The 15,928-nt window shown below is 38.7% G+C and overlaps 1 protein-coding gene across 1 annotated transcript; it reads left to right on the top strand.

Annotated features, from left to right (window-relative positions):
• The first annotated feature begins 544 nt into the window (after positions 1-544).
• Positions 545-10,594, top strand: PHAX (phosphorylated adaptor for RNA export). The gene is made up of 5 exons (XM_068666814.1): positions 545-734; positions 2,451-3,070; positions 5,783-5,903; positions 7,607-7,690; positions 9,273-10,594. Exons 1-5 carry the CDS (start codon positions 630-632, stop codon positions 9,540-9,542), a joined length of 1,200 nt encoding a protein of 399 aa, XP_068522915.1. The 5' UTR covers positions 545-629; the 3' UTR covers positions 9,543-10,594.
• Positions 10,595-15,928: the final 5,334 nt, after the last annotated feature.

The raw sequence follows: 15,928 nt of genomic DNA, 5'->3' as shown, positions 1-15,928 counted from the left end.
ATTGTATACATATATACCTATAATATGTATTATAGATATAGATATAGGTATCTATACTTATTATGGAGTACCTGGAGGTACTCTATATTCATTGACACAGGCACACACACACATTATAGAGTATATTCGTTGTATATATTATATACATATATATAATATATACTATAGATATACATATATATATAGAGTACCTGGAGGTTGACACACACACACACACACACAGAAACACACACAGAAGCACACAGACACACATTTCCTTTCTCTCTCTCTCTCAACCCCCTCCCCCCACACACACACGCTTCTAGATTGTTCTTTTATTTGTTTCTTTTTATTGACACTGAGCATTTTGGTGGGGCGGGCCACCCTCCTGCCCCGCTCCCGGCGCCGAGGAGCAGCCGGTGCCTCGGGCAGCCCCGGGGCTGTACATTTTATTCCCTGCCGGGCTGTATCCGTGTCTCCTGTCCCACCACCACAGCACCGCCCCGCCGCCATCCTCTTCCCACCCCCACCCCTCTCCGCCCACAAGATGGCGGCGCCGCCCTCCCCGCCGCCATTCCCGCCGTGCCCCGCGCCCCGCGTCCCCGCCCCGGCGGCCGGGGGCATCGCGGCGCTGCGGGCTGGCGGCGGGCATGGCGCTGGAGGCGCGGAGGATGGAGGGCGACGTGGAGGACGGCGAGCTCTCCGACTCGGACTCCGACATGCCCGGGGCCGGCTCCCCGGGGGGACAGCAGCAGGTGAGGGCGCGGCGGGTGCGGCCTTCCCGGCCTCCCAGTGTGGGTGTGGGCCGGGCTGTTGTGGGGGGGGGTGGGTGGTTGGGGAGCCCCCCTCAGGCTCCGGTGGCCCTCGGGGGTTGGGGGCTGTGAGGGGGCAGCCCCGCGGCTCTGGCGGGGAACAAAAGGCACAAACAGCCCCGGGCACGCGTGGGGGCGGCGGGCGGCCTGCCCGGCTGGAGGCCCGGCTGCGCCCCGGGGCGCTGGGGGAAGGGGGGGGCAAGGGGTGTGCGGCATCAAAAAACATCAAATACAGGTGTTTTGTAATGAAAAATAAGTCGGGGGCCTCTCTCCCTGCTTATAGGAAGAGAAGAGGTGTCACCCTAATTGTGGTGAGCGCAGTGAGGGATTTTAACCTCGGTGTAAAAGAAGCCGAAATGTAACTATCGCAGCACAGGGCACAGCTTTGTGATAAGAAAAATCCCGGCCGGGGGAAGCCTGGGATTAGCAATAAGGAAAGTGCTCGTTGAATGGTATGGGCAGCGTGGCCAGAATTTCCCTCCAGGTGTGAATAGGGGTTCTGGGTTATGTTGCCGGTGGTGTTTCCATGGATTAGGCAGGTTTGAATTGATGTTTTAAGTTTACCTATCAGATAGGTGAGTTATTAACTGTCTTATGAATATTGCAGCAATTGGACTTGTTTGTAGAAAATTCTAAACAAAACCTTTCGTTTTGTTGGTTTTTTTTTGGTCTGTTTTTTTTTTTTTGTTTGTTTGTTTCTTTAGTCTAAATTAGTAAGTAACTACAATGAGTCAATAGCATGTTTTTGCTTTAAAAGAAGAAAAAAACGAAGCATGGGAGGCTCTTGCTGAATATGAGGGGGAACTTCTTTACTGTGCAGGTAACAGAGCTCTGGAACAGGCTGCCCAGAGAGGTTGTGGAGTCTGCTTCTCTGGAAACACTCAAAATTCTCTGGATGCCATCCTGTGCAATGTGCTCTAGGTGATCCTGCTCAGCAGGGGGTTGGACTAGGTGATCTTCCAAGGTCCTTTCCAACCTTGGCCATTCTGTGATTCTGTGAAAACAGAGTTCTTATCTAAGGTATTACCATCACTAATTGTTCATGTCCTGTCCTATGTGAATCAGAATCAGCACGCCCAGTTCACTTCTCAAAGTGTAAGCAGCATCCAAGTATTGTGGGATTGTAGTTCTTTTTCTTCTTTTCCTTCTCGCTAACGACCTGAGGAGCACTATTGTCATTACAGGTCACACTAGTTCAGATCTCATTCTGGCAGGTCAGACTACAGAGAAAACATTATTTTCTCTACTGTTACAAAACCTTTCACTAAGTTGATCTGGTGGTTTGCTTCCTTAAAACCTCTGTGCATGTGTCTCATCTGAATTGGGATTTGTAATAAATAGGTTTGCCAGTCTCTTAATAATCTTATTTAATGTGATTCAATAAAAGTTATGTTAAGCAGATCAGTGACTCTTGATTTGTTCGTTTATGGTTTTGTTTTTTTTTCCTGTAGCAACCATGCTGTAGAAGCATTCAAAATAGAAGGAATTTCATAAGATGCTCGTGTCAACTGTAGTCCATAACATGTTTATAGAAGACTGCCCAAACAGCCATAAATCAAGATTAATAACTGCTAACTAATGAAATTTTTGGCATGACTTGATAGCTCTTTTTCTTTACAGAAGTAATTGAATTAACAGACATTTATTTCTTCATTCCAGAAATCTCATGATGGCAGTAATTCAGGCAGACCTTTCCAGAGCAGCATTTCATCCTGTGCACCAAGCGTTCCTTATCGAACAACCAAAAGTGTGGATTCAAGTGATGAAAGCTTTTCCGAATCTGATGATGACAGCTGTCTGTGGAAACGAAAGCGACAGAAATGTTTCAACCTTCCTCCTGCAAAGCCTGAGCCTTTTCCACTTAGCCAGAGCCACCAAAAACAAACTGCTGTAGGTGGTAAGAAGGTCAACAATATTTGGGGTGTTGTGCTTCAGGAGCAGAATCAGGATGCAGTGGCTACTGAACTTGGGATTCTAGGGATGGATGGCAGTATTGACAGAAGCAGGCAGTCTGAGACTTACAATTATTTATTGGCTAAAAAGCTGATGAAGGAAGCTCAGCAAAAGGAGGCAGAGACGTTAGATAAAGAACTGGATGAATACATGCATGACGACAAGAAAACAACTCCAGCAGAAGAGGAAAATGGACAAGGCTTTCTCAAACGGAAGCGGCCTGTAAAAGATAGACTGGGTGAAAGGCAAGAAATGAAATATAAAGGAAGGTATGAAATAACAGAAGAAGATTCAGAGGAAAAAGTGGCGGATGAAATAGCTTATCGGTAAGTTGGGTAATGATGCATCTGCCTCAAATATGGGTAAGATGTTGATAGAAACAAAGGCAAAAAAAAATACAAAGCTTTCTAGTTGCTAAACCTGTAATACCAATCTACAAAAAGCATGAGTGCCTTGTGGCAATTTCCAAAGTCCTGAAATGAAAATACAGCATTATAATTGTTGTCTTTTAGAAGCATCCAGGAATGGTGTCCAAATTTTTGTTTCTTTTTTGAAAGAGGTAGGTAGAGGTTGACTGGAATGATGTGTTATTTGACAGCAGTGGCAAGGACAAATACTGTTTGTCACTATTTAGATTTAACAGTGGCTTTTTGAGGAAATACTCTGTATTTGAAAATGTGAATTTAAAGTTAGACACCAACGTACACTTGCTGTTTTCACCACGAAAATCTGAGTTACAAATGTTTGAAACTGTAGTTGACTTAGGTGGTGTAGTGCTTTGGAGCATGGCTTCTGAAACAAGTTTGCTTCACATGCATGGAACATCCCTGTCTGCAGAGACATTTCACTGCTGCTGTAACTGAGGGCTGTGCCAGGGCTAGACACCAGCACTGAAATTAAGTGTCTTGTCTCGTTCTGTGTTGTAAAACTGCTGCTGTTCTGTGCTAATCTATGCCAGCCATTGTTAGGGTTATCAAGTTTCAGCCACGCACATTATCAAATCCTTTTCACAGTCCTGCTCTTTACTGACTGCACACTGAGCTGAGAATCTGAGAATTTACCTGTTCAAAATCCTATTGTTTGGTTGTTTTGTTGTTGTTTTTTTTTTTTCTTTTTTAAGGGTTAGTTTTCAGGTAAGTTTGTTTCCCCTATCAGTTTGCTTCACAGGCTCCTTTAAGCTTGCACTGGCAGGGCTGACTGATGCAGGGGGATATGGGAGCACATGGCAGTAGTGATTTAAGATTGATTTAAGCTGCTGTAGTCTTTTCAGCAGTGCAAAGGAACAAAATTGATAACTAGGCAACAGGAGCTAAAAGACTTACGGATTTGTCTATTGACATCTCAGCTGGCTTTGTTGATCGTTGTTGATTTCTGACATATGATATTGGTATTGCCAGATGCTGAAATTTAGCAATTAGGCAGTGATTAATGCTGTTATCAGTTCTCACTATCTTTTCATTTGTGAATCTGAAAACCTAGAGCATGTCTCTTGTAATAAACTTTTCTTTATTCTGTTTAGCAGACCCCCTTTTTTTTTTTCTAATTGCTTATAGGAATAGCTGCACTGAACTATGTCAGTAGAACTGTGCTTATAGAGATGACAGCACCATTATTTAAGCTGTGCTGTGCCATCTGTGTGTGTGGATTCATAACCTTGTGTTGTGCTGGCCCACACAGTGCATGGAAATGAAAGAGGTTTTCTGTCAGTCTTGTATCATTTTTGCCTCCTTTCTTGCTCAGTCCCTGTTGGCTCTGCACAGCATTAAAGTGCCCAAAAGAGGGTTGTACTGGGGTAGAATGAGCACTAGGTGGAGATCTGACTTCATCAGGCTGCTGCTGCTACTAACAGAAACCTTTGCAAGGAGTCCTGGTTATCTTAAAGTTGTCTGCATCTTTGAGAAACCTTTTCCTCTCTTCCAGTAATTCACAATTTAGAACTCAATCCTGTAAAAATATAAGAAAGCATTCACTTTCTGATGCCTTATCATTCTTTGAATTCAGTTAAGCACAGTATAAAATGTAGCTGGCTTGGTGAACATTTGCATGGTTAGGACAATTGTCATTATGTGGGGAGATTCAACATGTAATGTATGTAGCTGTGTAGCAGTCATGTCACTTAAGAGTGCTGAGGGCTGGAGATGGTTTTCAAGAAATTTTTGTAATTACTTTGATCTGTTGGTCCTCAAAGGTTAAACCTACTGTTTGGGACTGTGCATAATTAGCTTTGTCATTTAAAAAAGAGTTCAGAGCATGAACTCTTGCTCTGGACAGGTAGTTTTGGTTTGTGGGCTTAGGTTTTTTTCCAGTAGGAGTTCACAGTTTGGCACCGTGACTTGATGCTGTGTAAAAACTTCTCTTTCATGCAGACTCACAATAGAAAACTTTACTTAGGACATCGTTGTTGGAGGAAAAAAAAAAAAGCAATCTAACTCAGTAGTAATGATTTTTTTTTTCTGATGGCACTTGATAAATTAGGTAGATAGTTTGATAGGTTGGATCACAGGTTGGTCAACATCCTGTTTTATTTTTTATTATGTGGGTTTGTTTGAGTTGCACATGCTAGAGGGTAACTTTTACATTTGCTGTTATCTCCTGTTACTTGTTGATTTAACTTTCTAACTAGCCTAAATGTTACATTTACTGTAATGTCCGTCTTCCTTGCTGACTTTGTACTCATAATTCTTTTAAAGTCACAGTTTGGTGTAACACTTCTTTTATATTGTAATTTCAGATGTTTAAAAAGAGCTTTACAGTTTCTTATATGACTTACCCTCTATTGAATTGTAAGAAGTTAAGCAGTGCATTTTTATTGAAATAATTATTTAAAATGCATACTTTAGAAGTTACTGGTACGTAGAAACTCAATATTATAAAATTAGATTTTAGAAGCCACTGAAACACATCTAAATTTGTAGACACAGGTTTCAGCACAGTTCCACGTCCTGCAGAATATGTTGATGATTATGGAAGTTTTTTGGCTGATTTTACTTGAAATTCTGCTGACTGTACACGTGTTTGTTTGTTTTCTCTCTTTAAAGACTTTGTGAGCCAAAGAAAGATTTAATTGCCCGAGTAGTGAAAATAATTGGAAAGCGAAAAGCCATTGAACTGCTTATGGAAACAGCCGAAGTGGAACAAAATGGTGGACTGTTCATAGTGGTAAGGAGGATGTGATATTGTGGGTTTGGGGGTGGGGAGGATGCTTTTTACTTGCAGAACATTTAAGTAATACATGTACTATTGCATAGCCTTCACATTTAACAGGTTCTCCCAGATGCCATGCGTTAACCTATGGCCTTCTTTCAGGAAGGAGGTCTTTCATTTGAGCCATGAAAGTGACTTAGCAGTAAATACTAATGTAACCATCAGCAGGGTTAGTGAAAACAGTGAGATGAATGAAACTGGAAATTGCCCAACTTTGTGTCCTCAGATCAGTATATCTTTTGCAGCATTAACATGTGTAACCTGCCTTCTCTTGTGTTGTTTCCCTCACAAAATTAAGAGTAAGGAATTCTAAATCCTGAATAAAAGCTTCTATTTTTAGGCTGTTTCATGGCACTAGCCTACTTAGGTTAATCAGCATGCAGTCAGAGGTCAACATACTGTGCTGAGCATATCTAATACCACATTTGAAAACGAACTTAAAAAAGCGAATCTGTTAGCTTTATTATAGGACTTCTAGTTTCTGTACCAGGAGAGCAGAAACAATCACTGATTTCTATTACAAATTATACTAAAAATCCTATATGTAATGAATAGGCTGTAAGTTTCTGCGCATGTTTTTGTTAAATAACGATCTATAAGGCAAGTAAAAACAAAAATTGAAGGAGGAGCAGGAAGAACCTTGTATATAGTTTATATTTTTTACATTCAATCATTGCAGATCAGGTAGAAAGCTTTCTAACTAGTGAATTCTCTTAAAAGCCGTCTATTGTCATGAAGGATTAAAGTGTTTAATAAGTATTTACAAAGGAGATGAAAGGTACCACTAGGAGTTGTGTCAGGTTCTTTGGCTTGCAGATCTGAGTATACCATTCGAAAGGCAGATTTTGTATACTGTTTGTCTTGGTTGGGATTTTGTGCAACTAGGTTGATAAAAGTATGTGGCAATCTGCTGTTTCAAGAACAGATGTAAAAATTGAGGCTTCTTGTTAAAACTTTTGGATCGTGTTTGTTATGCAGTAGAAAAGTGTCATTTACTACAGTATTAGTGCATTAAAGCAGCAGATCAACTTTATATGATGTGAATTGTAGTTGAAAAATATTCTGATAATTAGTATTTATAATTCATAAAGATTTCAAAGTTGGGTCTGTTCATGCTTTGGTATTAGGCATCACGCCACTGTTGTTCCGCTGAAAACTACTGCATTGTGGGGAGAAACTTACGCCTTAGGCAAAAATGCAAAATTCTGCAGATAAATAAATTAGATTCTACATAACTTTATGAAATTAATTTTTGACTTTGTACTATGCTTTTATGTTAGGAATATTTTGAATATCTAACCTAATACATGCATTATTGCAGATAGCTGTGAGGGTAGTTAGAATACATTAGCATTTTATGTCTTCGCAATCAAAATCAGAAGCAGAGTGTAGCTGAACAGTTTGATGTGATGTTCTAAAACGGATTTTTTTTTGAAGCCTCATGCATTACCTGTCAAAATATAGCAACCTAGTAGTTGACCTTCTTATGATTAGAACAGCCACAGGTAAAAAAGAACCATGGTGATGGTTATATAACACATAGCACAGCAGAACTTAACCTATGTCTCAGTAGAAAGCATCGTCTTTTGTGCTGTTTTTATATTAAAAAGTTCTTGTTAGGTTTGCTGTTATCACTAATTCACTTTTTCCCTATTAAGAATGGTACCAGGAGGAGAACACCAGGGGGTGTTTATTTAAACCTGCTGAAGAATACACCCAGTGTCAAAGAAGAACAAATCAAGGTAAAATTGTCAAGAGTACAAGTGGTTGTCCAAAGTAAACTGGGGAGGGAAGGGTATTCTGCCAGAAATGTTACAATTGAATCCTTCTCATAACTTTTAGCAAGTTTAATTCTATTATTTCAAAGGAAGTATATTCCAAAGAAGCCAACTTTTCATATTAAAAATACAAGCAAATAACAATTGATGAAGTACATTCACACAATGCAAAAGGAACACCTTTTATGTATTGCTAGTCACAAAAACTTGTCAGGAATAATGAGATTGTAGAGTCTGAAGAGTTAAATGCTGTATTTTCTTTACTTTGTATATGCTTTGCAGCAATGTTACCTACAGTTATTTTAGTTATTACAATATTTTTCCGTTTGGACTAATGGTGTTCTCTTATAAAATACTTCTGTCCTGCACAGCTCTAACTGTAGCACCAGGCAGTATGGACTGTCACACTGTGGTCTGAACCTAGTTTTAACTGCTCTCTGGCCTCATTTGTGGTGATCACCACCTTAGTTTTGAGAGCTTGTAAATATTACTGCTTTTCATTTTACAGTATGGAATGGTCTGATATGGTATTTTTCATGCTATTAAAACAACTTGGTTCTTGAACAGTATTTGCCACTTATTTAAGTGTGTTTCAAGAATGACTCACTTACTTGCTTGTAGGTGGCTAGTGGCTAGAGCTCACTCTATGTATCATCCCAGTATCTTGTACTGGGAAAGAGATGAATTAACATAAATGTGATTTGTTTGTTATATGTTTAAAAAAAAATCTTCCACAGCTTACAGTAGTCACAAGAAGATGTGACTTTAATCGCTTCACCTCATTTCCAAATTAAAAAAAAAACTCGTAATAGAAACTTTCTGTCAGGATTTCTCTACAGGTCACCTTTAAAAAATTCTTTCAACTTGGCAAACATTTTTCTTAGAGTGGTGTACATTGGAAGAGACCTCTGGAGGTAGATCCTCTGGCCTGCACAAAGCAGGGCCCCACTACTAGAGGTTGCCCAGGACCACATCCAGGCAGCTTCTAATTGTTTCAGAAATTCAGACAACTGAAAATTATGCCAGTATACAGTCATCCTTACAGTCAAAAAATATCTGCCAGCGTTCAGGAGGAACCTTCGGTGTTTCAGTTTGTGCCTGTTGCCTCTTGTCCTGGCACTGGGCACCACTGAAAAGAACCTGTCTGATTTCTTCACGCTTTTCCTTCAGGTATTTGTATATATTAATGAGATACGGGCCCTCTGGAGCCTACTTTTCTCCAGGCTAACATCTTAGTGGCCCGTCACTGGACTCTTCCCAATATGTTCGTATGGCTCCTGCAATCGGTAGCCCAGACCTGGACACAGCGCTCCAGGTGTGGCTTCTCCATTGCTGAGGAAAGAGGAAGGATCACGTCTCAGAAATTATATAATAGAATTATTTATGGGGCATTTTTCTTAATTGCTATCTCTACTCATACTTTTACTCTGAACAATGTATATATTAGTTATTGCTCAGCTAGTCATAAAAAGAATTTTACTTCATGTTCTCTTTAGGAAGCACTAGTAAAATGAATGTACCAAACTTTTTTTTTTTTTCTTTCAAGGAAATATTCTATCTGGAAAACCAAAAGGAGTATGAAAACAAGAAAGCTGCAAAGAAGAGGAGAATACAAGTTCTAGGAAAGAAGATGAAAAAAGCCATCAAAGGGCTTAACTTGCAAGAATACGATGATGCATCTCGTGAGACTTTTGCTAGTGATACAAATGAAGCTCTGGCTTCTCTGGATGATTTACAGGATGGACACCATGAAGCAAAGATGGAACCTGAAGATATTATAGAAATTGATAATGCTCATGATTTGGAGATCTTTTAGTTCACAGTGATAACAAAGTCTCCATGAAACACATTAAATGAGTGTTTCTTATTATCCCATGACTTCATGTTTTCGTAAGTTGCAGAAACATGGGAAATATTTGATGGTGAAGAAAGTGACATAATTCCTAGCTAAATTTAACAGCATGAAACGTTAGTTGTCCTGTTACTTGTTTGCTAAGTCTTCAAAAACTGATAAGATTTTTCTAGATGACAACTGCATCACTGTGTTTGTCCCTTAGGAACTTTTTTCTAGCCATATATTAAATTTAGGCATTAAGTCTGTTTTAACCAAATACATCCTACTTAATCTGCTGAAGCTAACAAAGTTGCCATCAAATGGGGGATATTCCTAGTTACAGCTGGACAGAAACACTATTATAAAGTCAGTTTTGATGTGAAAGATCCTGTGGTCTTAATATGACAGTGAGTTGACAAGAATAGCAATGTTTATAGGATGAAGACCTGTAAAAGCAGATTGGCTTGTGAAATTAACCAAATTTTCATAGCTACTGACTTTTTGATAACAACCTTGTAAATAAGTACTGTTGAACAATGGATGTTGTAAATTTCTGCAGCAGTTCACTCCATTTTATAATAGTGGTTTGAGCTTCCAACTTGTTCTGTCTAAGCTTTTTCTGTGAACCCACAGACAACTTATACAGATTTTTTTGTTCTAAAACATAAGTGAATTCTTCCTGAGCAGAGATTTAATTTGTGTTTCATTGAGGATTCTGTAAGCTCTATGTGCAGGTATGAATATTGCAATTCTTGTCTCCATGCTTTTTCTCATGTGAAGTAGAATTAAGCAATGTGCAGCTTGCAAAAATTCAGAAGTTTTTCTTTGCCTGAATCTCAAGAAAATAATAGTATGCAAAAGATAATTTTTATTTGATGCAGAAGACTTATGTAGTTCATAAGTTTGAAGATAACTTTTACATTGAACATTGTGTTTAATATAATTGAAGAACATTTGCAACACTGATATGTATGATATCTTGGTCACTAATAAGTTGTGTTTTCTGTGAATATATGCTATTTTTCAGTATAAAATCTTTCCGCGTTTTTAATTCACTTTCAAACCCAACAACAAAGTTCTGGGCATGAATTTTGCTTACCTGGAAGTCTTTGGATTTCAGGTGATTTGCTGCTATTTACTGTGTATTTTTTTAATGTTACTGGTTTTAGTGTTTATTTCCCAGGTAAGGACTACTGAAACAGTGTATAAAGTTGTCGTTTTAACGAAAGGAAGATCATGCCAACGATGTCTACTGTCTAACTGGCATTTTACTTGTTTTCTGTGTGTGTTTTTTTTTTTTTTTCCTCTTGTCTATGGCTTTTACCGTGGTCCTTTCAAAAGGAAGTACATCTCCTGTGGGCTGCATCTGTTTGCACAGCATGGCAATGGCCACATCCTAAGTCTGTGGGTGACGGAGTTTGGGGCTGGTAGAGGCAAGACTTGAGCTGAGCATGGAGCTCAGTTCTGCAGCTGAGGAGCCCAGAGATTTGGAAGAGTGGGATGCTCAGTCCAACTTGGTTTTCACGTTGGCCTGATGCAAATGTGTAAGGGTGAGAGAGAACACGTCGTGATCTTCCTTTGTATTGCTAGAGGTCAGGCTTTTTTCTCTGTATTTAACTGAGTTTGCTGGAAAGTGGGAGGAACATTTTGGTGATCATTGGCAGCTTCCTCATCAACCAGTTTTGCATTCCTCCATGCTTTGTCCTTTCCCAAAACTGCAGAGCAAGAAGCACAGGCTAAGGCTTCAGCGTTTTTTTCAACTGACAGGTGTACTGAATTTATTTAGTCTGTGCTGCACTGGTACTTGCAGAGGTAGTGGCTCTACAGTGTTTGTCATAAGTTTTGACCAAACTGAATGCCGTTTTGTCTGGAAGCTGATGTTCCTGGCTGTTTAGGATGCTAGTAGATGATGCTATACGGACAAAAATGTAAACATAAAGGTTGAGGGTTTTGTTCTTGAGAAGTTTCTCTGCTGGGCACATGCAACTGACACACTAGGTCTACTTGAGCTTTTACTGCCAGGACAGACATCCTCCATCCACCAGGAATATACAAAAACATCTCTATTGTGTCCGAGGCAGACAGTGGCAAATAAGGGAAGTACGGTCTCATTTGAAAACACAAAGCTTGTTTGTGGGCACTTTTCTCCATATATTGACAACCCAGATAACTACATTTTTCTGTATCACCGGAAAAATTGATTTATCAATGATCCAGGTTCATAGTGGATCATGAAAGCATCACTTCATATATAAATATGATATTACAGATCCCTCTTCCCCTTCCAAGTACATCTGAGTCTCATGTATCCTTGTTATCTTTTCAGATGTAGTAAGGTAACTTGAAATTGTTTTTTTTCTTCCAGGATTGTCTGTCATTTAGCAAAACACTCAAGCATGGAATGACCCAGTGCATATTGTGATGCCTTCAACAGAAGACTCAAAAAATAAGTTCAATTTAAAGGTAGTGATAGTGAGATTTGAAAGCATTTTTCTGCTGTATGTAGCTAAACAGTTGTCCCAGATTCTTTAAAAAAAAAAAAAAAAACTGCTCCTAGCATCATTTACTAATTGATAAGCAGTAATTTCTGGCAGAGGAGGGAAAGCTAAATTTGCTATCTTTCTGCACTGCTACAGTAAATTCCTCCAGGTCTTATCAGACTGTGTCTCCTTTGTAATGGTCTGAGAAACAGCTAGATACAGAAATGTCTCTCAGAAAGAGACAGATACTCTGTCACATATGCAGGGATTCTCATCATACGGATAGGTTTGCTAAAGACTGGGTGGTGTCTGAAAGACCTATTAGGAGCCAGAGGGAGAGGAGGGGGAAAACAGCAACGAAGAGGTATTATTGGTGTTGGAAAAGGTGAAGGAAAAGGAGAAGACTGCATTAATTATGACAACCACTGTTTTGGAGAAGAATTTCTCATACTGTTTCAGAACAAAACAAGATGTGAAGATACTGACTGGGTGACTAAGAAACTAATGAGTTTTTCTGAAGCTTGTTTAAATCTGTTAGAAAGCTTGGCTATGACAGCCCTCCTTACTTATCTCCTTAATTTATGCCATCCTGTGCTCCTGCTGTTTTGACACAGAAAAGTATGCCAGAGGCACTTCTTTAGAGCTCAGATAATGTCAATGTATAGAGGAGAATTGTAGCCCAGAAAATAAGAGCTTACTTGTTGCCTCACTGCTATTTGTAGTTCCTAAGTCAGCAGTAGTCCAGAGATACAAATTTATTTCTACATTACTGTGGTATTTCACTGTTTTGGGGAATACTGAGCCTTATATTTAATGCATCGGAGTTGCATTAAACTCCGGCAGATGTATAATCCGCTGCAGCCGGCAGATGTATAATCCACTGGCAACCTCTGTGGAGACTAACGCCTCTTGGTATTTTGCATCCTCTGCATCCTGTTTCACATGTGGCTCACCAGGCCTTAGAAAACATTTTCAGAACAAAGCTTCCCAATATTTAGAAAGGATATTTTGAAGCTTTCTCACTTCCTTATCTGCAATACTGGTGGATTACCCTTTTTCAGAGCTGTACAAGGAGGAGGGAAGACTCAGCCGTGGTAGACTTAATATTGCCAAGCCAAAACCATTTCTAGAATCACACCTAGACCTAAATGCTGATAACCAATGAAAATGAGAAATACATACCTGAAGTCACAACACAAAAACTAGGTATTCAAGATGCTACCTTTAACATCAAAATTTGTGTCTTAAATGGAAGATTATTCTTGTTTTGTTTTGCTTTAAAAAATATCAGTAAATGAACAGTAAAATATATTGAAACATTTTTTCTTTAGATATATTTCTTATTTTGATGTGGTTTTGTTTTTGTTTTTTTTTTTGTGATTCAGCATACCAGCATTCTTCTTTAAAACATTTTAGCTTTGAAAGGCATTCTTAGTTTTTCAAGAAACTGAACTTTTTAATTTGCCTCCTAAATTTTTCATTTGTTCTACAAATGTTTGTAGAACATTTGTTTGGTGGTTGTTTTTCTGTTGTTTGGTTTTGTCTTCTAAATAATAACGCAGCTATTCACAGATCCTGTTTTACAGATGTTATTAAGTCACCATTGACTGAGTTTTCCACTGACAACTTTTATCCACTTGAATTTCTCTATTCAGCATGCAGAAATTGGTGGAGTATACACTGAGGCTCTGGAAGGAGCACCAGGAAACGCTTGGGCATGAAGAAAGAAAAAGCCTCCAAGGAAAAAAATAATGATCAGGAAATATTAGCAAGTACTAACTGCTGGTACCTCCATGTAGTCTCATTTCTCCAGATACTGGACAACTGTTACTTCTCTTCTGTGCAGGAGAAAACCCTTTCTTCTTCCATTTATCTATGGAATGGTATAGCCTGTAAGGTTTAAATTGCATACAAAATTAATCAAATTGCTGCATGGGTTATACAGAGAAAAGTCAAAAATGTGCCTTAAAGTTGACTTGCTGTCCTTGGTAAAGGAGAAACCAAAGCATTTTGGACTCAAGATTTTGGTGGAAAATCAAATGTCCATGTAGATGGACAGGAGATAGATAGGTGGCAGCCTACTCCTGTGCTGTGTGCTGTTTCCTTCTTTTAAAGTCCTTATGGCTTTCTCCTATTCCTCACACATCATCTGAAAGTGAGCCTATTCTTTTTTTTTTTTTCTTGTCCTCAAGATATTTTTCAGACCTGTCTTAAATTCTCTCTTGTTTTGGCGGTATTCTTATTTCTCTGCCTAACTCAAATATAAATAAAAATAATTTTTGGAAGATACACAGCCAAATATGGTTCTGCAGCATCACAGAATGGTTGAGGTTGGAAGGGTGCTCTGGAGATCATGTAGACCAACCCTCCTGCTCAAGTAGGGTCACCTACAGCAGGTGGCACATCAGCTTCTGGAAATTGTCCAACTCGTGTTGCTTTGATTGCTGGGTTTGTCTCTAACTCATCAAGTGGGTTGACACATGTAGTGGTCTCTCAAGCATAGTACAGTAGAATAAGATTGTCTGAAGGAAGAATTTCTTATCTACAGTCACTGGCAGCCTGCAAACAAATAGGAGATGAAAGTGTCTCAAGAGCCACCAGGGAAGATATGTGCTGCAGATCTAAGTGAAGAATAAGACAAAGTAAATGAAGGCATAAAATAAATGAACTCCACACATGATGGCAATAGGCTGCAGCCATCCAAATGCATTCCCTATAATACTATCAGTCCAAACAAGATACTTTTAAGAAGAAATACCATTTAATTTTGTATTTTGATTCACCAATTCCTCATGGTGGAAATGTACACCTTAAAAAGGCTTTTTAATGCTGTAGCATAGTAAGTGGGAAATCATAAGAAAAAACATAATTCTGTGAGGTGTTGAGTATTTTTAAAATTTTCCAGAAAGTATTTTTAATATCTGGGATATGTTTAGCATTTGCTTTATGTGGTACAATTAAGTTTGTTTACTGTGATGGTTGTTTACATACTTAATTGTTGTCATTTAAAATATTATAAACAGAAACTTCATCTTAGCTTACTCACCACAAAAATGTACATTATTCTAATTAAGTCTCTCTTCATATTCTGTTTTGTAACAGACTTCATTAAATCCAATGGACAGAAGCTGCCTTGAAGGCTGTCGGTACTTAGTAATAGAAATACAAAATTGCCATGGAAATGAACAGAAGGGCTTTGAAGATTTTCTACACTTACTGTCAATATAGTTTTGTGTGCGTAGACATGGTAATCACAAAATTGTTTTTTGTTTTTTGTTTCTTCCTTAAAAGGTCTCAAATCTAAAAAAGTTGCGTTTGTATTTCTTTAGGAAAATATATAGTATATATTTTGTACTTTGTTATTTCTCCCTACAGTATTTGTTATAGTGGATAAAAATCTGTGATTGATACAAGCTTCTTTTCCACAGAATGTAATAAAAATTAGCTAATTTATGATTGCTGTTGATTGTAGGTGAGTCTGTTTCTCTGCTCTCAAAGAACATGTAACATTTTCTTGTTCTGTTCTTAGTTGATTTTACTTTTCAGTGCTATTCCTCTGAGCTTTCTGTTTTCTGAAAACTGCTTCATTTCTTACATTATCCAGATTTTACCCAATGAAAGGCATTAAAGGTTAGTTTCTGTGTAAGAATATCTACAGTACCTTTCACAAGACTGATGCTTCAGTAATTTATTGTTTTTAACATAATCCTTGGGGGCAAATTGAACCTTCTACCTGATCAGTTTGTTCATTTTTGTTTGTTTGTTTTTGTAGTGGTGGTGTTTTGTTTGATTTTGTTTTTTAATGAATTATTGATTATCCAGTGCTCTGTTTTGGTGTTTTCAGAAATCAGAACATGTGCACATGGAAGGAGAGTAGCAGTGTCATAC

Source organism: Anas acuta, chromosome Z (genome assembly GCF_963932015.1).
Source record: "Anas acuta chromosome Z, bAnaAcu1.1, whole genome shotgun sequence".
In the NCBI taxonomy this organism is placed as follows: Eukaryota; Metazoa; Chordata; class Aves; order Anseriformes; family Anatidae; genus Anas; species Anas acuta.
The sequence above is the reverse complement of the archived record's forward strand: the minus strand, read 5'-3'. Positions and strand labels throughout refer to the sequence as shown.